Genomic DNA, 27,166 nt, shown 5'->3' with positions numbered 1-27,166 from the left:
GCAGTAGGTGCTTCACTCCAGAAGATGGTAGAGGACAGGAAGACCTGGAGGAACATTGTCCATGGGGTCGCGATGGGTCGGACACGACTTCGCAATTAACAACAACAACAACAAAACTAGGGAGGGAAAGCTCTGCTGAAAATGGGTGGTACCCATTATTTGTGGCCTATACCACTTACTTGCTTTTTCTTTCTCATGGATGTAAACACGTTAAAAGAATCATGGAACCCAAGAGATGGATTGATATAAGGAATAAAGTAGCTGGGACAGAAGTCAGGTCCCATGCTAGAAAGGACTATTGTATCTCTCTCTCTCTCTCTCTCTCTCTCTCTCTCTCTCTCTCTCTCTCTCTCTCTCTCTCACACACACACACACACACACACACACACACCCTACCTTCTATCTAGAAAAATTCCAATTCTTGTAAGATTATCCCAGGACATATATATTTGCCTTCATTCTTGTAAGAGATATATAGAAAGTGAAATCAATAGCTTGCCCCCAGAAATTCTGGGTGCTCCATCACTGGAGATTTTTAAAAAGAGGCTAGACAGTCACTTGTCTGAGATGGTATAGATTCTCCTGCTTGAGCAGGGGGCTGGAACTATCCTATCCTATCCTATCCTATCCTATCCTATCCTATCCTATCCTATCCTATCCTATCCTATCCTATCCTATCCTATCCCTTATGGCCATAACTGAACCCAGTTGTAGGACTATATGTGCTGGTTTTAAAGCAATTCATTATGTGGCTGACCCAATTTTATGACATTTATTCTTCAGTGATCATTAAGTGAAAATGGCAGTTGTTAAGAAAAGCCATTGTCTTGCAATGGTTGGGGGGGTTTTTTGGCCAGAAATCAAAAGTTAAGTGTTAGTTTCAGGCAAAAAAAAAAAAAAAAGGCAAGTGTTGTGGTCCTGAGACATCAGGTTACTGCAAACATTATTAAATGCATTGGGGGGGGGGGAATTGAATCCAGGATATAAGTTATCTTTTGGGGGGTCCTTCATAACTTTGAATAATGCCAGTTGCTGGGCAAGGATTACCTATAGACTGTTTTATGTTTGTATGTTTTTATTTTTCTTCTTTATCAAAGGTGCTTTTTTAAAAGGTAATTGGACTTTTTCTTTTTCTTCAGTTCTTTTTCAGAACTGAAGAAGCTTCTTGGATGTGAAGTGAAACGTCTTCAAGGAAAAACAAAGAAAGTCCAGTTGCGTTGAAGAGGTTTCACTTCTCATCCAAGAAGCCTCTTCAGAAAGTCCAGTTGCCTTTTGAAAAAGCACCTTTGGGACATGACCTGAGTGACTGAGAATCTCCAGAGACATTTTTTTTTTGGTTTTTGAGTGGTGAAATTGAATATGTACCTGATACGATGGTGATCTGTCTGTGACATCTGTTACCCCAGGATGATTCAGCTGATTTGGCTGGGTAGGCCTGTGTTTTCCTCTCCCACTCCATATGTGTCTTCCCAAAGCCATGAGCTCAGTGGAAGAAGACAACCATCCTAAATAGTGTTCTTCAGCCAAGAATATATGATAACTAGGTTCCCCTGGTAGAACCTCCAAAAAGCTCATAGTCCACTTGTAGAAAAACATATGGTGGTCAACCCAAATGTATATGATGCCATTGTGAACATTTATGAAAACTTTTAAAAACGAGCACTTTTTTCAGGATCCATGACAGTAATTTGTAAAAGGCTTTGCTGATATACTGCTTTTAGGTATCATGAAGTATCCAACTTGGATGGAACATCATACCATCAATATAATTTCAAGATATTCGTTAAGATATTACCTCAGTATTACACCTCTTAAGATCATTTAACACAGTGGTTCTCAACCTGTGGGTTGGGACCCCATTTGGGGTCGAACGACCATTTCATGGGGGTCGCCAAACAATGCAGTCTGCCATTTTTTCCCCCTTTTCCTTAGCTGTGCTACTCCATTTTATTCTATTGGCTTTTGAAAGCCAATAAAATAGACTCTCTTGAATAGAATCTAATTCTATTGGCTTTCAAAAGCCAATAGGAATTGTCCAGGCTGTCTCTGCCCTGCTGAGCCCGCCAAAAGTCCCATTCTGCAAACGGTGCTGCACCAGTTGAATAGTCCTCGACTTATGACTGATTGGGGGTCGCGGCATTAAAAACATTGAGAACTACTGATTTAACACCTTTCCATGGTTCTTCAGTGGGTCCTGAAATTCAATCCCTCGATTCTTTTTAATGCTGAGCTTTAAAAAAAAATGTCAAAAAAGATAGAGGTATCTAGGCTATCAATATTCAGTATCTGGCCTCATGCAACAGAGACCTGGAGGGGAAAAAAAATCAATGCTCCAATGAGCCATAATTTTTGAAAGCACGTGTAACATCATCTATAGTTGCCCTGTCTGGTATTGGTAAACCAGAAATAGATAAAGATATGTGGGAACACTTTTCTGAATGTATTTTAGCCACTTAACTGGGAAAAAGATTGGATGAGATTGGGTTAATCTTTTAAGTGCAATTATTTATTGATCAGGCTTTGAATCATCGCACTAGTACAAATACCTCTGTAGCCTCTTACCTGTGTTTTGCTTTCACTCTGTGAATTATAGAAAATGAAGAGTGACATTAAACATGCCATCTTTGGGAATAGTTACCAGACTGTAGCAGATGAAGAAGCCATGGAAATCGGTGTCAGTGTTCTCCCATTTTAGAAGATGCAGGGAAGGGAAAATGGCTTTTTATACTTTCAAAATAATTTTAGAAACGCATTCTCTGAAATAGATGTAGTCCTTAACTCTAGAAAGAAACACTTTGCCAATGAGATCAATGCTTCCCCTAAAGAAATAATTTAGAACAATTCAGGTTGGAAAAACAAAACAGAGACACATTCTTCCATTGTTTGACTAGTTATTTAGCCCTTTCCTCCCAACTTAAAGTAAATATATGTTGCGACTGCTTGATGATTCTTCATATTGTTGAAAAACCCATACCTCCTCTGAAGAAAAGAATGTGTTACAGCTATATTTAGCTCATTTGATATATTTCACAGGTATATTGCTTGCCATCTCCCTTAAATCCAAGAAAGCAAAATGTTTCTGCTTCTTCATCATCAACATCATCAGTCATCAGTTCAGTGTGATGTCCAACGTATTAGTTATCCTGTGGTAGATGACAGGAGTGATCACTGAAAAAGTACAGTATTTTGAGTGAAGGTAAATTTAATTTTATGTAGATTTTTCATTAAGTTGGATTGTCTTAATTACATGGATATTTTTTATTTATTCTTGCAAGAGCCCAGATTTTTCTATTCCATCTGTTTCCCTGGACCAAGATAGTAATTCATATAGTGAGTTAAATCACTTCCTTTTCCAACCTGTGATCCCATGTGGGTTGGAACTTCCAGAATTCTTAATTCATTCTGCCATTTGGTTGCCCAAACTGAGAAGCTAAGTTTCCCTTTGGGAAGCTGCACTCTTAATTTGGCAAACAATTATTAGAATATAAACTTGTACCCTGCTTCTAGGTCAGGTCTTGAGAATAGGCAGCCACTTCTATTTGTGGTACTTGAAGTTTGTGATGGACCTAAAGCACAAAAATCTTTCTCTAATGAAGATTTGGTTGATGAACGTAGAAGTGTAACCTTGTGTTTTGTATGCAGCTCTAAGGACGATAAAGATTGTTATCAAGATGTACTTCCTATGGCTGTGGGATAAGGAATGATTGAGGAACTTGTAGGGATTAACATTTGACTTTCTTCTTCTTTAGAGGTTAGGAAGTTAAAGGTTAGGAGTCTAGATCCCACTGATTACCCACAGGACCAGATTTTAGCTCAGAGTGGGATAAAATACCAAGAAAGGTAGTTAGTGAAAACAACATTAGAGAAATGTAGTCTAGATAGTCCTTGACTTAACAACAGTTCATTTAGTGACCATTCAAAGTTACAACGGCACTGAAAAAAGTGACTTACAACCGTTATTCACACTTAACAACTGTTGCAGCATCCCCATGGTCACATGATCAAAATTCAGAGGCTTGACACCTGACTCATACTTACGACCATTGCTGTGTCCCAAGGTCATGTGATCAGCTTTTGCGACCTTCTGACAAGCAAAGTCAGTGAGAAAGCCAGATTCACTTAACAACCAGGTTAGTAACTTAACTACAGAGATTCCCTTAACAACTGTGGCAAGAAAGGTCATAGAATGGGGCAAAACTCACTTAACAAATGTTTCACTTAGCAACATCAATTTTGGGCTCAATTGTGGCCGTAACTTGAGGGCTACCTGTAAAGCAAATGGAAAAACAGGGTTTTAAATATTGCAGTAGAACTATTGGAAGTGTCAGCTGGCTCTTTGGTTTCATGCACTGAAGTTTAGGGCTTGTGTTACCTTTATGTGCTACTAGAAGTGATTTCTTTTATCATTTGGCTTTTTTTTTTTACGCACAATATTGAGCCACAAATCTAGGCGGCAAAGGAGTCTCTGCCAAGGCAAAGCTAGGAAAGTGCATGATGGTTTAACGTATTGTAAACCAGCTGCTGTTTCTTTAGTTGATTTTTACTACAGCGTGATTTACTTTTTTGTAATGCTGTTTGATTCCAACGTGTTCGATTCTGCTCGGGGCTGGCAAGGGAAGAGGGATATGATACAGTCCTGGGCAGGGAAGCCAGGCCAAGTGGTCCATTCATTGAAAACTGTTGTGTGGCAGTTTCATAAGGATACTAACCATGCATCCTCCCATAGTTTGCTACTGACTGGACAGCCGCTTGTCTGAAGTGGTATAGGGTCTCCTTGAGAAGAGGGTTGGGCTAGATGACCTACAAGGTCCCTTCCAGCTCTGTTGATCTGCTGCTGCATAGTAGCTCAAGACTGAAAGGCATATTGAGATTGGTGGGTCTGTCTGACATGTTTATCTTCAGCCTCCTTTCACACCCTTGCAAGATCATACCTAGTAAAGGGTTGGTACAATATTTCTTTGGATGGATTATACCCAAATATTTCACGCTGTTTAGTACTTAGGTCTAGTATATTCATGAGTATTCTCATTAGAAATGCTTACTTAGTGGAAGTGCTCTTAGATATGCCACAAGAATGGATGGTCAACTTTTGCTTATCTTGATATTGCCGAACCAGGACTCCATCTAGCAGCAACCAGTGTGGCCATTATTGATGAACTTTGTAAGTTACAGTTCAACGTCTCAAGAACAACATGCTGCAGCTTTATACACTGAGTTGAGCTTGGATTCAGAAGCAGATTGGCAATCTAGGCCACATCCCATCTTGCTGCAGTTGGAAATCAATCTCACGTGGGGTATTGCAGTAGTAAATAGTTTTGAAGTGGGACTAGTTAATGGCATGTACTAGGTACCGTAAATGCCGGCGTATAAGACGACTTCCGCGAGCGCTGAAATCGGCGCCAAAGACGGGGGTCGTCTTATACGCCGAGTCGTCTTATACGCCGGAAATACTGGTAGTTTCCGGCGTATAAGACGACGTTCTAGGAATGCGGCTCGGCTATAAAGACGGGGGTCATCTTATACGCCGGGTCGCCTTGTACGCCGGCATTTACGGTAATTGGGCAGTTATTATAAGCTACATACAGACAGTAAAAGGGACGCAATGGCTCAGCGGTTAAAGATACTGAGCTTGTCAGCTGGAAAACTGATAGCAACAGGGTGAGTTTCTGTTCTTGCTCCAGCTCCTGTCTACCTAGCATTTTGAAAGCATGCAAATGTGAGTAGATAAATAGGTACCACTTTGGGAAGGTAACAGTGTTCCGGGTGCCATTGTCATATAGTCATACTGGCCACATGACCACGGAAAATGTCTGGTTTCCTTGACCAAGAAACAGAGATGAGCACCATGCTCTACAGGCGGCCATGGCTGGACAGGGAAACCCTTACCTTTTATATACAGGTTATCCTTGATATTCAACCTTTTGTTTAATGATCATTTGATGTTACAATAGTACTGAAAAAAGTGATTTACAAACTGGTTCTTGCACTTGCCGAATTTCCCAGGGTCATGTGATCAAAATTTGAGTACTTGGTAATTGGCATGTGTTTACGATGGTTGCATTGTCATAGGACAGGGGTAGGCAACCTTGGTTCTTTTATGACTCGTGGACTTCAACTCCCAGAATTCCTGAGCCAGCATGGCTCAGCATGGAAACCTCTCCCTTTCCCCTCAGCGTGGCTGGCTCAGGAATTCTGGGAGTTGAAGTCCATGAGACATAAATGAGCCAAGATTGCCTACCCCTGTCATAGGGTCATGTGATTGGGAGATCAATAGGGGAAGCCAGATTCACTTAATGACTGCCTGATTCATTTAACTGCAGTGATTCACTTAACTGTGGTGGCAAAAAGTTCATAAAATCAGGCATGAGTCACTTAACAACCGCCTGGCTTAGCACCAGAAATTCTGGTCCCGATTATGTTCATAAGTTGAAAACTACCTGTAGTCAGATTTCTTGAAGCAAAGTAATCTTTCTCTTGTTTTTCAGGTGGCTTTGTTTTAGTAAGTCATCCATCCACTGAGATAAATACAAAATTCCTCAGCTGTAACACTACTGTTAAATACAGAGACACAGCTCAAAGCTTATATCCAGGTCAAATAGCAGTCTAAGTACATAACTTTTCCTTGAACATTAAATCATCTTTCACCTATGTGTAGAACTGACAACAGCACAGGAAATGCAAAAGGCAAGTTATTTTTAAATGCAAAATCTCTGCTTAGCTGACTCCTTAAAACAAGAACTGGGCAGAGGAATATTTATCACCCTTTCTGGCTTTCCTAATCAATACAACGACTAAATAGCTGCTGCTTTCTGTTTATCAGGATTGGGGAATATGTATATAATTATTATATAAGCATCCCTGTTGTCTGGCTCCTATGATATATATATGAAGTTACTCCGAGTCAAGAGTATCGGCCCAAAGTAGTTTTCAACTGCAGTGCCAGTAGCTGTAGCTAAAATGCTTACCACCATCTCACAACCCACAAGGGTATGTCACTTCACACAATGTGCTCCCTACATAGAATAAAATTTCTGAAGTGTTTGACATCCTGATAGAGTGAATATCCCTTGAAACAATATCTAAGTTTCAGAACTGACTCAGGACCTTTTGGTGATTGAACTGATGACATCCGGTGCATAGGATGGCATATGAACCATATTTGATAGCCTTCTGAGCTGAGGCACGAATACTAAGTTAGTGTGTGATAACAGATAGCATCCAACATTTCATCTCTACTTTGTACCTTGTTCATTTACTCTGTGTAGGAAGCTCTTAGAACAGAGTCCCCCAACCTTTCCAGCTTTACGGACTGACCGGGGTGGGGGTAAAGAGGGGATGGTTCTGCGTAAGCGCCAGCACGTGCGTATTTGCACAGCTCCATTTGCACGAGTGGCATGCATGTGTGCCTGCCACTCGCGCAAATGGAGCATCCGTACACATGTTCGTGCAAGTGGGGATGCGTGTGCTTGCCTGCTGTTTCTGGGGCCCGGTTGTAAATAGGTGTTAAATGGTCCAGAGATTGGGGTTGCCTGTCTTAGAATATAAAACCTAGGATAATAGGGTTGGAAGGAACCCTGGAGGTCTTCTAGCCCAACCCCCTGCTCAAGCATTCTGCTTCACTCTGCTTAAAGGTGGGCAGGCTCTGCTTAACTTCTTAGGAGTCTGAGGATTTTGGTTCTTCTGTCAGTGGTCCATGGATACACCAAAGGAGCAGTAGAATCACCATACTGGCCTCATCTTTAAAGTGACCTTCTCTGGTGATATATTGACATTGGGAGGGATTGGTGCTCTGGTGAATACAGGTAGTCCTCAACGACCACAACTGAGCCCGAAATTTTTATTGCAAAGCAAGATGCCCCCAGGACATTGCAACCGCCGTAAGTATGAACCAGTTGCCAAGCGTCCAGATTCTGATCACATGACCCATGAGGATGCTGCAAGGGTCCTAAGTGTGAAAAATGGTCACAAGTCACTTTTTTTCCAGGTCCGTTGTAAGTTCAAATGGGCACTAAACGAGTGGTTGTAAGTCAAGGACTATCTGTATATGTAAGTTTACTTCTTAACGATACCAAGGGCAGGGCTAGTATTGTTCCTCTTTCCGCCCAGTTAGAACTTGCCCTTCTCAGTAAAAGAAGGGTGATTTAGTGGAAGGAAAGCAATGTAATCGGGTGGGCTAGAGCAGAGGTCTCCAAACTTTCTGGGCTCACGGCTCGGAGGGAAGGAGAGCAGCTTCCAAACTGGTGCGCGCGCACACCTGCAAACAGGACCACGCACACTGGCGTGATACTAGCAGCCCTATTTGCACATGCGGCATGCGCTGGCACCATGTGCATGCGTGAACGGCCGTGCACCCCCATGGCAGCTAGCGACCTGTTTGTGCATGCACGAACGGGCTGTACACACCCACCCAATGTTAGCGGCCCCATTCGCGCCCGTGCACATGCGCAAACAGCCACGGGGCTAGCACTAGTGGGGAATGCACGCCCACGCATGCATGCACTGGCCAGCCATTTCTGCGTCCCACTGGCCAAGAGCCCGCGGCCCTTAGTTTGGGGACCCCTGGGCTTAGAAGAAATCGGTTTCTGAAAACTGAAGCATGCCAAAATAACCAACTGCTTGATACTTCTGAATCCTTGTCAGAGGGAAGGAGCAGGACATTACATTACATCTGTTCATTTTCTCTCCGTGCACAATCTTGAGGAGACAGTCAGTGCATTGACTGTCTTGAGGTCAGGATGTTGTGGACCTTATTTGCCAGTTATGCAGTTAGCTATCGTCGCACAGCAGTTGTGTGGGGTCTCCCTCTCTGGGATCACAGGTTCCTTTCCGGCATTGTGTGTTGTCTTGGTTTTTGATTGAGGGTAAAAGGTGAACTGCTGGAAGGAAGGCTGCTGCCTGGCTGTGTGGCTTAGCTGTTTATTGCTGAGGCTAGTTTGCCTCCATGAAAGGAAAGTAGGATAAAGCTCGGTAACTCTGAAAAGGAGCAAGAACTCGCTTTCAGGAAATAAATCTCATACGTTATCAACCCCTGTGGATCCAGCCAGAATGGAGAACCAGGTAGGCACCATAGGCTAGTGACAGGGAAGCTTCTGTGTCAGTGGCTTGGTGTCTGGCATGGTGCAAAAGAAAAAGAAAAAAAGACGAATGGGCTGCTGTGATGGCACTGGCACATGAATATGAGGAACGACACAAATTAATTTTCATAGATGATTCATACTCGCACAAAGGAGAATTCTCAGATTAGTAGCTTTGCAGCAAGGTTGGTTGGCTTTGAAAGGATTTGTCAGAGGGTGAGAAATACTGGAGAGAATAGGAGAGTATTGCACACAGTTCTATGAAACGAGTTATAATGAGATTATGACCCAAATTAGAAATATTAAATATCTTTTTATTACTGTGAATGATAAGTATATAGTTTAATGACCTTCCTTCATTTCCCAGAAGGCAGGAATAATTTAATTGGACTCTGAGATGGGGATAGATTTCATTTAGACCTTTTCTGATTATTTTTAAAACACCCCTGAAATGATAATGAAGTGTGCAAGCCGCAAATGGCAGTAGCTGATATTGCTGGAGCCAATCTGAGAATTCTGCTTTAGAAAGCCACAAGAGGGCAACCTTGTAAAGCTCAACTCAGAAATTCACACTGTAGACTTGCAGAGTTCATGCTAAAATGCTTTGTATAAATGACGCAGTTAGGCTGTCTCAACATTTTAAGCTGACGCTTTGCCAAAGGATAGCTTGAATCACTGATGTTCATAACCTTTATGGAATGCTTGTAGAAAATTTTATCTCTCATCTCTCTCTTTCTCTCATCTCTCTCATCATTATCTCTCTATTTCTCTCTCTTATCTCTCTACCTACCTACCATCACCTATGTCTGTTTGCCTGCCTACCTACTTACCTACAAACCTACCTACCTACCTACCATCACCTCTCTCTCTCTCCCCGCCTGCCTGCCTGCCTGCCTGCCTACCTACCTACCTACCTACCTACCTACCTACCTATGTCTGTCTTTCTATTATTTCAAGGGTGTTGGCATAAAGCAGAGATCTGATAATGTGTAATCTATCATTAGTGACAGGAAAATCCCAGTATGCTTTGTGGGAATTAACTCAAAAGCAGAATAAGAATTCAGGCAATAACAACATGCCACGGGATGCGATGAGAGCAAGTGAGAAAAGGTAGCCCATGGCTTCTTTTCACGGTGTGAAATATTTGATGGATGGATGGATGGATTATACATTTGTAATATTCCCCTTGCTCAGTCAAGGGTCTGTTAGGGCTGTTGTATCTGGTATAAATGTTTCCTAGCCAAAAAGGCCTTGTCTCTGGAGAGAGCAGGACTCAGTCTATATTATATGCAGTACATTGTGTGATACTGAACCTTGAACACATTGGTGTTCTTACAAAAGTACAACAGGAGACCAAAAGGATAACTCCCTAGTCTTTGCTGAATGTTAATTTTCAATATCCCTGAGGATTTATTGTGTTTTATGGGGGGTGCAGGTTCCCCAATTTTTTTTTTTTTTTTTTTTGGTAGAAGATAATTTGTCGTTGACCAGCTCAGTGTTGAGCTATGTTACTGCCAATGAGCCTAAATCACTGTTCTGACTTGGAAATTTCAGTTGGTCATAGCTGAATAATAGAAAATATGTTTTGTTCAGAGATGATCCTTGGTTTATTTATTTGCAATATTCGTATACCATCTGACAAGATAAAAACAATAAAGCCTGTAGCTGCCAAGTTGGATACTGGAGCTGGAGGCTGACACCGTCATATTTCAAAACAACTTTCAGTGGTTCACATGGAAAACTTTAAAACAAAATAACCAACAAAAAGGCAGTTAAAACAATTACATCATCATCATCATCATCATCATCATCATCATCATCATCATCTACATCATCTACAGGCACATAATCCTACTGATAACAAGTCAAATCTCTAATTAATTAAAAGGATTTAAGGCAGTTACAGACAATTATGGCTCAGGGTGTCAACCTTCTGAGATAGTTCAGATAGAAAACCTGATCAGATGAAACTAAATTCTACTTCATTGCAAGGCTACTTTAAAAGAATCTCGTAAGTCTGAAAGCACAAATGTCCCACCTTCTCTTTTTACAGCCTGATCAATTAGGGAGGATCCAGAGTTTCTTTCTGTGCCTGATTGTTGATAGACAGCAGCTCTTCCCTTCTCGTAAGTCCATTCCCACATACTATTGCACAAAGGTTAAATGAGCTCCAGCATATACAGTAGCTGTGGATCCCATGGTACTAACCTTTATCCAAATGCTTTGTGTGAAAAAGAAAAAAAAGGACTTTGTTGTTGTTTACATCATCATTCCTTTAAAATCTCAGAACCTCCTGACGATGGTAATTGCTATAAAAGTGTGTAAAAATGAAGCAAAGAGTTGAATCAATTATTAACACTTAATTACAGGTTGTCCTTGATTTATGGCCACAACAGAGCTCAAAGTTTCAGTTGCTAAGTAAGACAGTTGTTAAATGAGTTTCACAAGCTTTCTTGCCACTGTCGTTAAGTAAATCACTGCAGTTATTAGTAACATGGTTGTTAAGTGACTCTGGCTTCCCCATTGACTTGGCTTGTCAAAAGGTCACAAAAGGTGATCACATGACCTTGGGACACAGCAATTGCCATAAATAAAGTCCACTTTCCCAGCATCCAAATTTTGATTATGTGGTCCTGGGTGTGCTGCAACGGTCATAAGTGTGAAAAATGGCGATAAGCCACTTCAGTGTCCTTGTAACTTTTAATAGTCACTAAATGAGTGGTTGCAAGTCAAAGACTATTGGTATATATGGTAATGTTTGTTTCTTATCTACATTTTCAGTGTGCATCTGTGTCTTAATGATTTCCCCTTTTTGTATCATACTATAAATTACCTGGGGGGAAAACTTTTAGAGGAATTTAGGAGCATTTATTTAGAGGGACCAATCTGTCTATGAGGCCTCCAATTGTGCAAATCTGTCTCAGTGTTATTAAATGAGCAGATTTATTAAAAACAGCAACAGCACTTTTTAGACTCAACATGTTGGAGAAAAAAAATTGATCTAAGGCTGGAACATTTTATACTACAAATGTAACTGTTAAAAAAAACACCTGTTAATACCTACTGTTCAGAGAATTGGTAGGACTGTAGATTCAAAAACTGACAATTCCACTTTGGTGTCAGGTAGTCAGAATTTATTTTAAAAGTCTATGTGTTTCATACTGGTTTGTTTGTTTGTTTGTTTTATTTTCCTCTAATAGTAGGGACCAGAATTATGAAGAAAATACTGTGCAAAAAGGTGGTGCCTGTATACCATGGGTAGGCAACCTTGACTTTTTTATGACTCGACTTCAACTCCCAGAATTCCTGAGCCAGCTATGCTGGCTCAGGAATTCTGGAAGTTGAAGTCCACGAGTCATAAAAGAGCCAAGGTTGCCTACCCCTGCTGTATACAGTGGCAATGTACTATTAACAAGCTAATGAAACATGGTGTGGACCACAATTTGAACTAGAATTTATGTTGCTAAGCAAGACAGTTGTTGAGTGATTCATTGCATTTATTAAGCAAATCATGCACAAATATGGCTTCTCTCATTGACTTTGCTTTGTCAGAAGCCAGCTGAGAAGTCACAAATGGCGATCATATGACTCCAGGTTGCAGCAACCAGTCTAAACGTATGCTGGTTTCCGAGTACTTGAATTTTGATCACATGACCACGGGGATGCTGCAGCAGTCATAAGTGCAAGGATCAGTCACAAGTCCCTCTTTTCAGTGCTGTTGTAACTTTGAAAAATTGCTAAACAAGTGGTCGTAACTTGAGAACTTCCTGTACTTGAATAATCTTGTGGATTCTTTAATTATTAAAAAAGAGATGCTTCATACAGTAGTGCCAAAATTGTGGAAGCCTTTTGGGAAAAGTGTACCGTAGAAATGCCACCTTTGGTTAGGTTTCCACCAATTTTTCTTCTAATTTCTTTATAACTGTAGCCTTGTTCACTTAATAATACTATTTTACATCGCTTTCTGGGCAACCAGTCAATTCTTTGCACCATTACTTTAATTTTATTACATTTTACAAGCTCACTAAATGAAAGAACACAAAAAACCCCAACTAACTTGATAGTGATTACATAATACACTGACAAATGTCCTCTCAGCTTCAATACATGACATCAATAACTGAATCCTACTGTGATCTGATTGGCTCATTGCCAAAACAAGATGACACTTGATTGGCTCTCTAAACACTCATTGGCTACAATCAAATGAAGGAAAGCTACCTGATAGCAACCTAAGCATGTTGTGCTTCCTTTTTCTGGTTATTTTATAACTTTTCATAGAATACAGTACAGATAATTGAACAAACTTTGTTGCATTACATTCTTGATTAAATTATCTTTCCATTGATATATACTTTTATGGTACTACTCCAAAAAAAGTGGTGTTATTAGCCATCAAACCTCAAAAAATATACTTTTCCCACAATTTTGGCCACTACTTTATGTGCTCTCTTTTTCTTCTCTTACTTCTCTTTCTAAAGATTTGCATAGCAATACCCTCTTGTCTATTCAGCTAGATAAGAAGTTTTACAGACTAACATTCTCCTGCTCAAAAATCCTGATTTATGAAGAAACAGAGACAGGGAATGACAACATTCTGGAGTTGGTGGGCAAATTTAGACTGAATTATGGATATTCCCCCAAAATGGCAACCATTGGAAGAGATGGCTTGCCTTGGTAACTTTGACCAGGCAAAATACTATTTTGTTAAAAACTCAATTGATGAAGATATTTCCCACTCCTCAATATATGCTCTACTTTCTTAGTTTAGTCTTGTTTTTTTCTTGGTCTGAGGGAGAGACATCTAAATAAGGCACCAGCTATTGTTTGTATCTTCTAAGAAGGCATATGAAACCAGGCTGGGGCCAAAAGCTCTTTTAAGAATCAAGAGACTTGAAAGGCTGTGATTTCCCTTTGTGGCAGCACAGCTTCCTATTCAATTATTGTTGTTTTTAATTAAAGCAATCTTTTCAAAATGAAAATTAAGGAAGGAAAACCTGGCATGTGCTGAGAGGATGGAGTTCCTTTTTAATCCTGTCTCTGCGATTCCTGGAAATCTCTTGGAAGCCTGTAATTGTGACAAAGAGATGTTAATGAAAGCAGCAGGACAAATGAAGATCATCCTAATTGATTTGGTCATGCCCTCTGGTCGTTCTAACTTGATTGAATGTCCTTAATACGGTGAATCAGGTCCAAGGATGAGATTTAAAGATTTAATTAATTGTCAAATTATATCCCCCAAATTTGGAATTATCTGTTTATAAAGAACTTTGGATCTGTTGAATATTGCAAAAAGACTGTTACGGTACATGTTCTTGGAAAGACATTTGTGCACCAGATACCAACGTTTGGCTTGATGAAATGAATTGTCAGCCCTTGAATAGTTTCTTCATTGACATAATCAAAGACCGAACAGAAGGATTTTGGGGTAGTCAAAGTTTAACCTGTTCTTTAAAAATAGAACTGTGTTTACTTTGAGGGGTCCTTGGTGCTTACTGAGCTTGCTTGTTTTTTTGCAGACATTTCATTTCTCTAATTAGGTAACATCATCAGTGCTAGCAAGGAATGCTGTTTGTTGTCGGTTTATATTGTGGTGCCTTGCCTGTCTGGGTGGGTAGGGGCGGTCTTAGAAATTCTTTGATTGGGCTGTTTACTAATGGCTCTGTGGCAGTTTCTTGATTGGGGTATTGCTTCCTTGATTGTTGGTCTACTTCATTGTATTTACTTTGTATGTATTTTAAATTATTGTATTTTATTATTTTTGTGGGATTTTTTTCATGTTTTATTTGTGTTCATCTGTTTGTATACATTTGTGTTCTGTTTTGTTCTTCACCCTTCCAGTTATATTAAAACAGTTCTTTTTAATATATACTTATGTTAATACAAGAAGTACCGGTACTATTTTGTACTGTTAAGATTACATTAACAGAACCTTGCAAATCTGAGAGTACAAGACTTCCTCCCTCACCTTTACAGTCCAAGACATTAGGGAGAGTTCCTTCTGAGATGTTTGCCGTGCCTACTTTCCTTCTGTGGACCCAGCTGCTGCTTATCTGACCATTGTCTAAACTGTGACTCTTTCTTCTGTCTCCTAAGGCAGAGGTCCCCAACTTTTTGGGCACCAGGGACCAGTTCAGTGGAGAGAGGTTTTTCCACGGACCGAAGAGTTTTGTGTGCTGCCTGTGTCCCACGGATGGGGCTTTGCTTGTTTGTGTGGACCAGTTGCTAGCATGCCGCGGCCTGGTACTCATCCACGGACCGGGGGTTGGGGACCCATGTCCTAAGGTCATTCTCACATACCACTACTCACATTCATGGAAGCAATTTTTTTTTTTTTAACCAGAATAGAGAAAGCTAAAGAAACAAATCATGATAACTCAAGAGTAGGAGCTGTTTTTTTATTTTTATTTTTTTTCACATTCAAGGAAATTTGTTCACGGTACATGAAGTTAGGGCTAAAGCCCAATTTTTTTAAAAAATGGTCCAATCGTTTAAAAAGTGGAACAGAAACAGAGCTAATTAGCCTGTAGGGATTCCATGTTAACTATCCATTACAGTTCACATTTGTTTAGGCTATTAAAGGACAGTCTGACTTGGACAGCAGATTATGTTGAGGATTTGGTAAGTGCGTTTTTGTTTTACTTTGTTATTTTTTGCTTTGATGATTTTTAAAGCTACCTGGAATAACAGCATGAGTTTGTTTTTCCCCTGTGCTTGTGCTTCTAACATTTCTTGGAAAATGTAGTTCATTTACGTAACATTTGGTGATAATAGATTCTTTCTCAACTGCTTTTTAATAGCCTTCATTTTGTAAATGTTGCAAACATGGTATACTTGTTTATTTCATAGTTATAAATGTTACACAAGCACTTCTTAAAATGGTGATACAGGGAGGGAGGGAGAACAAGCAATGGATCACTTATTTTAAAACATGAAGACAAACTGGGGAATAATTCAGAATTAAATCCACATTCATAATTTAATTCATATTCAAATCCACATTCATAGTTAATTGCTTGGTATGTGTGTGTGTAAAATATCCCACCATTTCAATTAAATAAGATGATTACGCATATTATATATGTGTTTGTGTGTGTGTTGTGTGTATATGTATGTATATGTTTATATATATGTGTGTGTGTGTATGTGCATGTGAATGCAATGTCTAATTGCATTGAGAATAAATGATATTATAGAGGGCTAGAAAAGGCATTTCATAATATATCTTAATGGGAAAAACAGCAATTAACTTAAAAGAATGTTGTGATTAGAAAGTTACTCTAATCAAAGATAAAATGCCCTTCTTGAACTCTAAGCCCAAATGATTTTGTTGCAATACTAGCACTTCCTGGGTCAAATTGCTCATTTTAAACTTGCCAGTTTATGTATTGCCTGAATCTGTGCAGCTTCCTTTTAGTGTGTTGTGTAAATAAAAAATGATTATGAATGATTCTGGCAGGACTATAATGTACTAAATGGGGAAGCTTAACAGGTAAATTATAAGAACCATTCCGAATGCTCTATCAATCATATCAAAGTAAAGTTTATTCAAGTTACACCAGTCAAGGGTTAGGCTCACTATTGTGTCATATCACAGTCTGTAAAAGTTACAGTACAGGGACAACTTGGGTTCAGCCAAAGATCTGGCATGTTGCCTTTTTCTGCAGAGAACACATTTGGGGACAGGGTCTGTGCAAATCATTGAAAGCGTAAACATGACTGCTAATTAATACCTTTCTTTTACCATGACACCAATGCTCAAGGGAGTGGCTGTATTCAAAAACCTCAGTGCTCCAGAAGGTCAGGAGAGATTGTGTTGTTTATGCGATGTGTGAGTCATTACAGTCTTTCCCAGAATAGCCACGTCTAGAGTAAGCAGTACTTCATTCCCCCCCCCAAAAAAGTAAAGAAAAACCCTCATCCAACAGGACTTTCCCCTTACACACACAAGCTTCTGTTTTTATTCTAGATGCTATCCTTATTTACTTTAAGTTTCCTTCCATTTGGGGATTGTTTAAAAAACAATGAAAAGGTGGGTGTGGTACAGATTTTATCAACACATGAAGAAACATCAACCAGGACAGGCAATCATGTTGTATTCTTAAATTTTTCAAGCTTATTTGGGGTTGCAGAATTTTTTTACCGTTAGACAACATCGAAGTGAGGTTTTTAGTTGCCCCCTCCCTGTAGGGTCATTCACACTTTTTACTTATCAGCTCCAAACAATAGGACTGGGATCTCAAGGTTGAAAATCAATCTCTCTGTCTGACTGTCTGTCTTCTATCATCTGTCTGTCTACTTGTCTACCTGTCTCCCTCCCTCCCTCCATCCATCCATCTCACAACAGTTCTTAGTGGGGTATAAATTAAAATCATAAGCTAGTACCATAAAACAAATAAAAGAAGTTGATAACTGCAGAACCATCATTCTCCAGTGAAATAACAATTCAACTCAGGGAGCACATATACTACCCATTTGCCATGTATCTCTTATCCTCACAGTTCTCTGTTTGAGACCCACCTCAAACTGTAGCTCTGACCGAAAGAGCCAATTATCTTGGGTTGTCTCATGAAAAAAGAACCAAGTTTGTTGGTGTTGAAGAAAGATAAATGATCACTACCTTCAAACTAACATGAGTACGAATATTTTGTGGTACGAAAGAAAACAAATTTGGAAAAGAAGCTGCATGCAGTTCCAATGCCTCTGTTGTTTGTTTGTTTAAGAGAGGGGGGGGGGGAACAGAGGCCCTTTTGTGCAACCTGGAATGCAGGAGCGGTCCCTGATCAACCTGACCTACCAGTGTTCATGCTTCTGCTGTGCACCTTCCAGATATAATTGATCAGGTCAAATAAGTCAAAGCCGCTATTCCATTATCAGGAGCGGAGGTAGCAGTTTGGGATGTTATATTTCTTGTCTTGGCAGTCCTTCGCATATTCCCTAAGTGAGCCCTCTTGTCTTCTCACTTCATCTCACACTGCCAATCCAATTTAATAAGCGGTAATAAAATTGGATGCAGAGTAGGGACCTTAGTGCTTTCTATTTATGTGGGAAAAGTTCAGGTAGCGGATGCACATCTGGTCCTGCAGCTGGTTCAATATAATTACCAGGGAGTCTTCTGAGTTACATTGGATCAGTGTTTCCTTGAATCCGTCACTCGACTTCCGTACAAGCAGGTCTTTGGTTTGAGAAATGCTTGGCAAAGAAGTCCCAGTGGTCCTTACTGACATATGTCCCACAAAATAATGAGCCAGCAAAGCTCCTTCCATCTCATAGAAATGCAGACGCTTTTGTTGCAATTGTTTATTGTTCCTCCCTCTCCAGTCCCTGGGCTCAACTTGACCTTCAGCTACCAGGAGCTCAATTCAAGCCAGGCTTATAATAATGAATTATACAGACCATTCCCCCCCCCCCACAATAGTTACACACATCTGCTCAGGAAATAAACAGGAAAGAATTGTCTCTTTTAATGAAATGTGGCAACCAACCTGTTACATTTCTCCAGTGATCATAAGTATAGGTTGGGAATGACAGGTTTTAAATGCTACTTTTCCCATGCTTCTTTAGCCTATTTAAAGAAATAAATATGAGATGGAGAAGAGTGGGGAGATTGAACATTTTCACAGTATTATATGCTTGGAGAGGAATGTCTGCATGACACTTTGGTCTGGGATCAGTTTATTATTTATTTTATTTATTTAGCATATGGCAGTGGTGGCGAACCTATAGCACGCATGCCAGAGGCGGCACTCAGAGCCCTTTTTGTGGGCACGCGCACCATTGCCCCAGCAGAGATCGCCAGAGTAGCGAGCACGTGGCGTTTGGAAGCAACAGGGCAGGAAGTGAGTAAACAAGTGGCGTTGCCCCCCCGGGGATGCCCCGGAGATGGCGAGGGACTGCCCCGGCCATGCTCACCCAGTCTGCCGTGACCACTGCAGCCATGCCCACCCAGTGGGCCATCCCCCCAGGGCCCCGCAAGGCTGATGCAGCCCTGGCACTTTGCGATAAATAAGTGGGTTTGGGGTTGCAGTTTGGGCACTCGGTCTCTAAAAGGTTCACCATCACTGGCATATGGCATACAAAGTCAGAGAACTCTACAAATGCTAGATACAATGCAGTCTGGACAGCCTAAATTGATAGCTCGTTCTGTTTGGCGCTTGCATGCCTGTCCTTGGTACACTGCAGGGGATGGACTAGGTTACACCTGCTGATTAGCGGCATTCAGGTTGCTGGCTCTTCTGGGCTCCTCTGCCGGTTTCGTCTTGTCTTGCCTCATATTGTGTTGTCTTGCATCTGGCCATGTCCAACACTGGCTTCTGCTCTCTTCAGACACATGAACGCAGCTAGGGATCAGTTTAGAGAAGATGGATTAGGAATGTAGAAGAAGATCCATTACTGATTCTCATGGAACACATTTAGGTGTTGCAGTACAAAGAGAGTAGAGTAGGTATAAACCTACTCTAGTAGCATCCAGACTTCTCTAAAAGTTATCTGAGAATTCTGTGGAACATTGCATAGGTGTACATCTTATTTGCTAATTGGCCTATGCAAAAAACCCTGCTGTTAATTGACTTCAGCGCTTGAAGTGCTGGAAGGGGGTGCACTGAAAGTTGAGTCAGAGCTAGTCCACCTCACACAACCACTTTGCTTAGAAGCAACTGGTTTCTGTGTCTAAATGACACATGTGCAAAGAAACATTCAAACTGAAGTGAAATGGCTGCTATGATCTAAGTGGAGTATTGCTTCAAATTGCATCTTAAATGGCTCCAACACAGCTTAGTACAGTGGTTCTCAACCTGTGGGTCGGGACCCCATTTGGGGTCGAACGACCATTTCACGGGGGTTGCCAAACAATGCAGTCCGCCATTTCCCCCCCCTTTCCTTAGCTGTGCCACTCCCTTTTATTCTATTGGCTTTTGAAAGCCAATAGAATAGACTCTCTTGAATAGAGTCTAATTCTATTGGCTTTCAAAAGTCAATAGGAATTGTCCAGGCTGTTTCTGCCCTGCTGAGCCCGCCAAAAGTCCCATTCTGCAAACAGTGCTGCACCAGTTGAGTAGTCCTCGACTTACGACCGGTTGGGGGTCGTGGCATTAAAAAGGTTGAGAACCACTGGCTTAGTATGTCTTTATGACTTAAGCATAATGGGTGATTAAAAACCTAATTCTTTTCTTTGTGGAGACACAATGAAGAAACATCAGTACTTCTGGAAATGCCCCTTCGATTACGGAAGAGCACATGATCAGTTGGGCATTCAAAGAAGTTTAACTTGAAAAAGACACATGGATTGAAGAATCCTGCAGGAGCAATAATCTATGTAAGTCTTTACTGTAACCAGGCAGCAGAATAGCAAAACTAATAATTCTGAAAAGATTTGACAGCCTAGAAATTCATCTGGTTGAATGACTGAGGCAAAGGAAAGTTCCAATAGTGTTAGGCGCCTTGAGTGCAATCCCAAAACATCACTTGAACAGCATCAGCATTGAGAAAATCACCATCAGTCAATTGCAAAAGACAGCTTTACTCAGAACAACCTACATCCTGTAACAATACTTTTAATCTTACTAAACAATATCTGCTTATCCCAGGTCCTTGGGAAGGATTAATTTTCTATATAAATAAAAATGTAAATGTTCGTTTGTTCAAAATCTTAAATCTCCAAAAGGTCTTCACCGATTGCTTTGAAATTTTGACACAACGTTGCATTCGAATATGCCCGTGTTTTTATAAACCTATATTATATAGGTGTCACACCTGTGACAGGTAAAAACATGCTTTTTGTGAAAAACAGCGCCATCTGTTGGACGTAAAAGCAACACACGCTATGATTTCAGACAATCTCTATATCTGCATAGACAATGGAACAACAAAAAATATTGTATACCCACAAGCATTGTGAAATTAAACATATTACAAACGTGTGCTTTCTCTTTTCTTTCTTTTCCATTTAATCAGACTGAGCCACAGCAACGCGTGGCTGGGTACAGCTAGTAAGTATATAAAAATGCCAGATCCAGTCTAAACATCTGGTTTACTGTGTGCCAAACCTAATCATCATCATCACCATCATAATATGCACATTGACAAAATTTCCATCTCTCAATTACAAAAGACCACTCTGCTGAGATCTGCACATATAACTACACTGCTACATTGCAATATCCTAGGTTCTTGGGAAGAATTTGATGCATATGAAGGCTAACATCAGCTAAAGAACTGGCAGCTGTGATTTTTGTGTATATAATAATAACACAACCTTTTATACTCTTTTTTTTCACCTTTTTTTTATTGAAAGTTTTTAAATTTTACAAAACAATACGGTTCCCTTCCCCGAACCCCCCCAACCCTCCCATGCCCTCCCCCGACCTTCCCAGAGCTGAATACAGGCTTAATTAATATTTTTTCAAAAAGTCTTAAAACAGATGTAAACCATAAACAAATCTAAATACATTAATTAAACAAATTGTAAACTAGTTAACAATAATATATGTATAAAAAAAACAAAAATACAAGGAAATAGAAGAAAATAGGAAGAAAGAAAAAGGAAAAAAGTCTATAAAATATCTTAAATTTTAAGTATAAGTTATTGAAAAGCTAAATAATATTTTTTTATATCCAACTTATATTGTATAAAGTCTATTCATTTTTTCCATACCAAAAAATACTTCTCTTGCGATTGGTCTTTCAAGAAAGCCGAAATCTTTGCCATTTCCGCCAAATAAGAAACTTTAAAAAACCACTCTTGCAAGGTAGGCAAAGATTCCTTCTTCCAACATTGCCCTACTAACAACAACCTTTTATACTCTTGTGTAATATATTGTACTTCTATTTTATTATAGTTAAAATATAAATAACAGTAGGGTTAACATCTCTAAATGTTCATTTCTATAGACAGAGTTTTGCTAGGTTTCAAAAAATATTTAAGACTTGGTTAACAGGACAAGGGGATTGCATGGATGAATTCTAGTGTGCATGGACATCTAAGCTCTTCCTGTTTTGTATATGTGTGCAACATGTACAAAAGGGTGTGGTTTGGATTATAATACTTGCCTCATCCACCGGTGTTGACCTCCTGCAGATCCCACTGTTGATATAAAACTCAGTTATAGAGATGTCAGTATTCTCATCTAAGATCTGAAAAGTTCCTCAAGTTTGGCAAGACGTTGAAATATTGCGAATTTAGAGTAATTTCATTTTTAATTGCTAGGAGGATCTGGAAGATGTATCACCACCATGTTGTGATTACTATTCCTAAACACCTTAGTTCATACCTAGATCTGGAAGAATCATGTGAATAATGTTGAAGAGATTGTTATACCTTTCTTTGGTAGGCTGCTGTGTAACAGTGGCTTTAATTAAAAAAAAAAAATCTAACTTAAACCAATTCGTATCCTCAATAATAATACAGTATTATATTTGGGAGTATACATTACAGCTTCTAATGTTAAATTGTACAAAAATAATTATGAGACATTATGGGTAAAAGTGCAAAAGGATTTAAATGATTGGAAAAAACTACAGTTATCTTTGCTGGGGAGAATTTCAGTGGTTAAAATGAATGTTCTTCCAAAGTTTCTTTTTTTGTTTCAAATAATACCTATTTTGAAAAAAGATGCCAATTTGGATGAATGGCAGAAAGGTATTAATAAATTTATTTGGGCAGGCAAAAAACCAAGAGTTAAGTTTAAGGTTATACAAGATGTACGGGAAAGAGGTGGACTTAAGGCGCCCAATCTGAAATTATATTATGATGCGGTGGCTTTAACATTGATTAGTGACTGGCTTAATTTAACAAATAAAAATATACTTTTTCTTGAGGGATGGGATTTACTATATGGATGGCATGCATATTTAATTTATGATAAAAAGTGGATCAGGTTTTTAAATCCCATATTTTAAGAAGTGCTTTATTGCGTGTCTGGAAGAAATATTATTATAGGTTAAATTATAAAATACCAATTTGGGGGATTCCTGGACATGCGATAGAGGGGGTATCTGTGAGTGTGAATTTGGATAGGATTTCTTATAAGGAATTACTTAGATTGGTAGGGAATGATTGACATTTAAAATCATTAGTTGAGTTAAAGCAAGAAAATATTGTACAGTCTTGGTTTCAGTATAATCAATTGTTGGTTAGGTGGAAGTTAGATCAAAAGGTTGGTATTACTTTAATGGACGAGAATTTGGTAAAACAGATTAAAGATCAAAACTGAGCACATATAAAGAGAATTTGTAATGTTTTAATAGAAATGCATTTGGAAATGGAATTAGTTAAAGATTGTATGGTAAAATGGGCTCAAAATATTCAAGAACCATTCCATTGGATACATGAGAAGTAATTTGGATTAGAAATGTAAAATTTACCCAGGCACAAAATTTAAGAGAAAATTTTTATAAAATGTTTTATAGATGGCATCTGGATCCTAAAAAGTTGTCTTGTATGCATGGTAAACGCTTGGGCATTTCCCCTATGCTGCGTTCATGTGTGTGAGAGGGATGAGAGGGGAGGAAGGAGTAGGAAGGAAGTAGGATGGTTAGAGGAGAAGGGGAGGGGAAGATAGTAGGAGGGGAGGAGAGAAAGAGGAGGGAAATGGGGAAGGATTAGAGAGAGTGGACGCAGCCTGGAGGGAATGGGCAGGTGGTACCAATAGTTAGGAATTTAATTGTATTTTGTATGAATAAATGGAAAATAAAAACTTTTTTAATAAAAAAAAAGTTGTCTTGTATGTATCCTAATTTACACCCCAAATGTTGGAGATGTGGTAGTTTGGATGCCACTTATTTTCATATATGGTGGACTTGTAGAAATATAAAAGCCTTTTGGATTAAGATTTGGTGGAACATTCAACAGATTTTCAAGAGAAAGATAAAGTTTATCCCACAATTATTTTTATTGGGTGTTATTACAGATTGTGATGCTAAAGAAATTAATCTGATGTTGAATTTGATAACAGCTGCAAGGTTACTAGTAGGGCAATATTGGAAGAAGGATTGCTTGCCTACTATAGAAGAATGGACACTTAAAGTGTCAAACTTAGCAGAAATGGCTAAGATTTCTGCTTACTTGAAGGATCATTCACAATAAAGATACATTTCAGTTTGGAGAAGATGGATAAATTATATTCAGAATAAATATGGGACTAAAAAGTTTTATTTAGCCTATGAGTGAATTTTAGAGTATTATTATGATATTATTATTATTATTATTATTATTAGTAGTAGTAGTATTGTTTAATAATTTGGAGATTGTATTGTTTAATAATTAGGATATTAACTTGTTTATGTTTTCATTATTATGTTTATTTTCAATTTGTTTATATTTATGTTAAAGGGGAGTTAAAGTGCATTATGGACTTGGTTATTTATATAGTTGGTTAATGTTAGTTAGATTATGATTATCATATTTGTAACCCTGTACTCAGCTATGGGAAGTGGGGGAGGGGGGGTTGGGTGGGTTATATTGTAATTTTTATAAAACTTTTTAATAATAATAAAAAATAATAATACAGTATTTTTCCAATCCTGTTTCTTCTCTAGGCTTTAGATGTGTAGGAAAATTTGGGTGCAGAAATGCTCGGATATATTTACAAATGGGAATCTGCATTTCTGGCAGAAGGTACTTGCTGCTAAGATTGCTCACCTGCAATAAAAACCTGGAAAAACTATTAAGGTAAGAAGTACCTCCTATCCTTTAAATAGATCCTGAGATTTCTGAAATCTTTGATAATAATGTAAGCATAATAAAGTTCCTTGAAGTATTTGCCTCCTTCTAAAGCAGATGTCTCCAAACTCATTGTCCCCCTCGTAACATTTCATTAACCCTCAAACATTTATTATATGACAATAATTTAATAAATACTGTTTAACTAACAGTACTATGAATAATAATAATGAGAACTGAAGCCCACTCTCACTGCTGACCGACCCTCTAATGCTGAGTAAAACTGTCTTATCAGTAGCTACCTGTGTTGTTTCTCTGTATCATATAATATATGTGGGTATATGCATAATTCTGTATTTATTTATTTACTTATTTATTTATTTATTTATTCATTCATATTTATGTAGTGTATATTGGAGGTGGTGACCCTTTGAGAGCTGAATGCTGTGAAATTTCATTTTAATGTATGCTGATTAGTGTATATTCAAAGTGACAATAAAGTTATTCTATTCTATTCTATTCTATTCTATTCTATTCTATTCTATTCTATTCTATTCTATTCTATTCAGAATAGGGACTGGGATGGAATTCTACAGAGGCCCAAAAGATTAATTGACCCCAATCACCTTTCCATCCTTACAAAAAATTTTTGAAAGGTTTATATCTCCCATCATTATCAACCACTTATTGACAGTCAGACTTACTAACCCCTTGGCCCCCATCCATTTATTGACCACTTTGGGGGACCTTGTTCTAAAGCAGGGGTGGGCAACTATAGACCTTTTATGGCCTGTGTACTTCAACTCCCAGAATTCCTGAGCCTGCAACCTTTAGTAGGGCCACAATTTATGTGGATGAAAGTATAGAAGATCAAGTGAGCCTGGGTATTTGGGGAGGGGTGTTGTGCACCTTTTTTTTTTTTTTTTAAAAAAAAAATTATGCTAGTGTTATTTTAGGGCTAATAACTTTATGGCTAATACTTTTTTTTTTTTTTGGCTATCATGGTCAAAGAAGACCTAAAAAATTGGGAGATTGCATGTGAGCCTAGTGCTCACTTCTGTTCACAACCTTGTTTGTTTGGGTATTCTTCCCAGGAGAGTTTGCCCAGGTTGGCTCTGCCAGAGAATGGAGAGGCAGGAAGTGAGCGGGGTTGGTTTGAGGAGAGGGAGAGAGGCAGGTTGCAGCATCTAGTGAAGTCCTTCCTTACAATATCTCTTCTAAAAATGTAATCCAAATTGTTCAGTTATTGTTGTTGTTGTTAAATTTTTACGCTGCCCATCTTTCCTACAAAGTGACTCTGGGTGACCTAAAAGTCTAAATCTCATTTTTATCAATTTTTCTGAATATCGTATTTAAATAGGAAACTTCTATCTGTTGTTATATATACCAGTGATGGTGAACCTTTTAGAGACTGAGTGCCCCAAAACCACTCCTGCCTCCCCGCCCGCCCACCTCTGCGCCCCACCCACTCTACCCTGCTCCCCTGCAAGGCCACCCATCGCCTCCACAGCCCACCACAGTAGATCGCCCAGGCGGCCCAGCAGCGCTGTGGCAGCCACGCCCTCCGCCCGTACCCCACAGCATCATCTGCGAGTGACAGGGCATGAGGGGGGAGTCTTGTCCCCGCTGCCCAGCTGCCATGTCCTCGGCTGCAGTGCTCCATGTGGACCATGCTCAAGGGCGACTCTCCTCCAGGGGGGCTGCTGATGAGAAGGGGGCCATGGGGAGGTGGGGCTGGGGCAACAGTACACGTGCCCACAGAGAGGGCTCTGAGTGCCGCCTCTGGCACGCGTGCCATAGGTTCGCCACCACTGATATATACATTTCCCTTGTACACTTTTTGTGCCTGATTATGATGGGAGGAGGCTTTCAAATCGGTTTCTACTTGATTTTTGCTCAGTATTCCTTTAAATCATAAAATTTTTGATAGGAAGGAGTTTGTGGATCATTTAGCCTAATATTTTTCAAACTTGGTAACTTTAAGACATGGGGACGTCAACTATCGAAATTCCCCAGCCAGCTTTGGGAATTCTCAGAATTGAAGTCTGCACATCTTTAAGTTGCCAAGTTTGAAAAACACTGATATAGTCAAATTCTTAAATACTGTTGTGTATGAATGCTAGATACTAATAAATTATATTTTATGACAATAGAATCTATACTGCCTGATTACACTGTTTCACTATAAAAGCACTGTTTAATTAACAATAACCAGGAAAAAACTTTAATCCAGACATAGAACAACTTTTAATTAATTGTTGCTCATTAATTTTTGATTTTGGCTGCAACAGTCTAAGCCAGGGGTAGGCAACCTTGGCTCTTTTATGACTCGTGGACTTCAACTCCCAGAATTCCTGAGCCACGAGTCATAAAAGAGCCAAGGTTGCCTACCCCTGGTCTAAGCAATCAATAGGTAGAAATGAAGAGATTCAAA

At 39.4% G+C, this 27,166-nt stretch overlaps 1 protein-coding gene across 7 annotated transcripts in view; it reads left to right on the top strand.

Moving 5' to 3' along the window:
- Positions 1–27,166, top strand: part of TAFA4 (TAFA chemokine like family member 4) — a 178,308-nt gene that overhangs the window by 33,903 nt on the left and 117,239 nt on the right. For 6 of the 7 annotated variants that reach the window (XM_039328700.1, XM_039328696.1, XM_039328698.1 and 3 more), the window contains one exon: positions 24,609–24,741. In XM_039328700.1, the coding sequence (XP_039184634.1) occupies positions 24,662–24,741 (80 nt within the window). In that variant the 5' untranslated portion in view covers positions 24,609–24,661. Of the gene's footprint in view, positions 1–20,323; positions 20,389–24,608; positions 24,742–27,166 lie in introns of those variants that run through there. The other variant, XM_039328702.1, reaches the window with a different exon arrangement.

The sequence above is a fragment of the Crotalus tigris genome, unplaced genomic scaffold (assembly GCF_016545835.1).
Source record: "Crotalus tigris isolate CLP2741 ecotype Arizona unplaced genomic scaffold, ASM1654583v1 scf7180000024383.4638030, whole genome shotgun sequence".
Classification (NCBI taxonomy): Eukaryota; Metazoa; Chordata; class Lepidosauria; order Squamata; family Viperidae; genus Crotalus; species Crotalus tigris.
The sequence above is the reverse complement of the archived record's forward strand: the minus strand, read 5'-3'. Positions and strand labels throughout refer to the sequence as shown.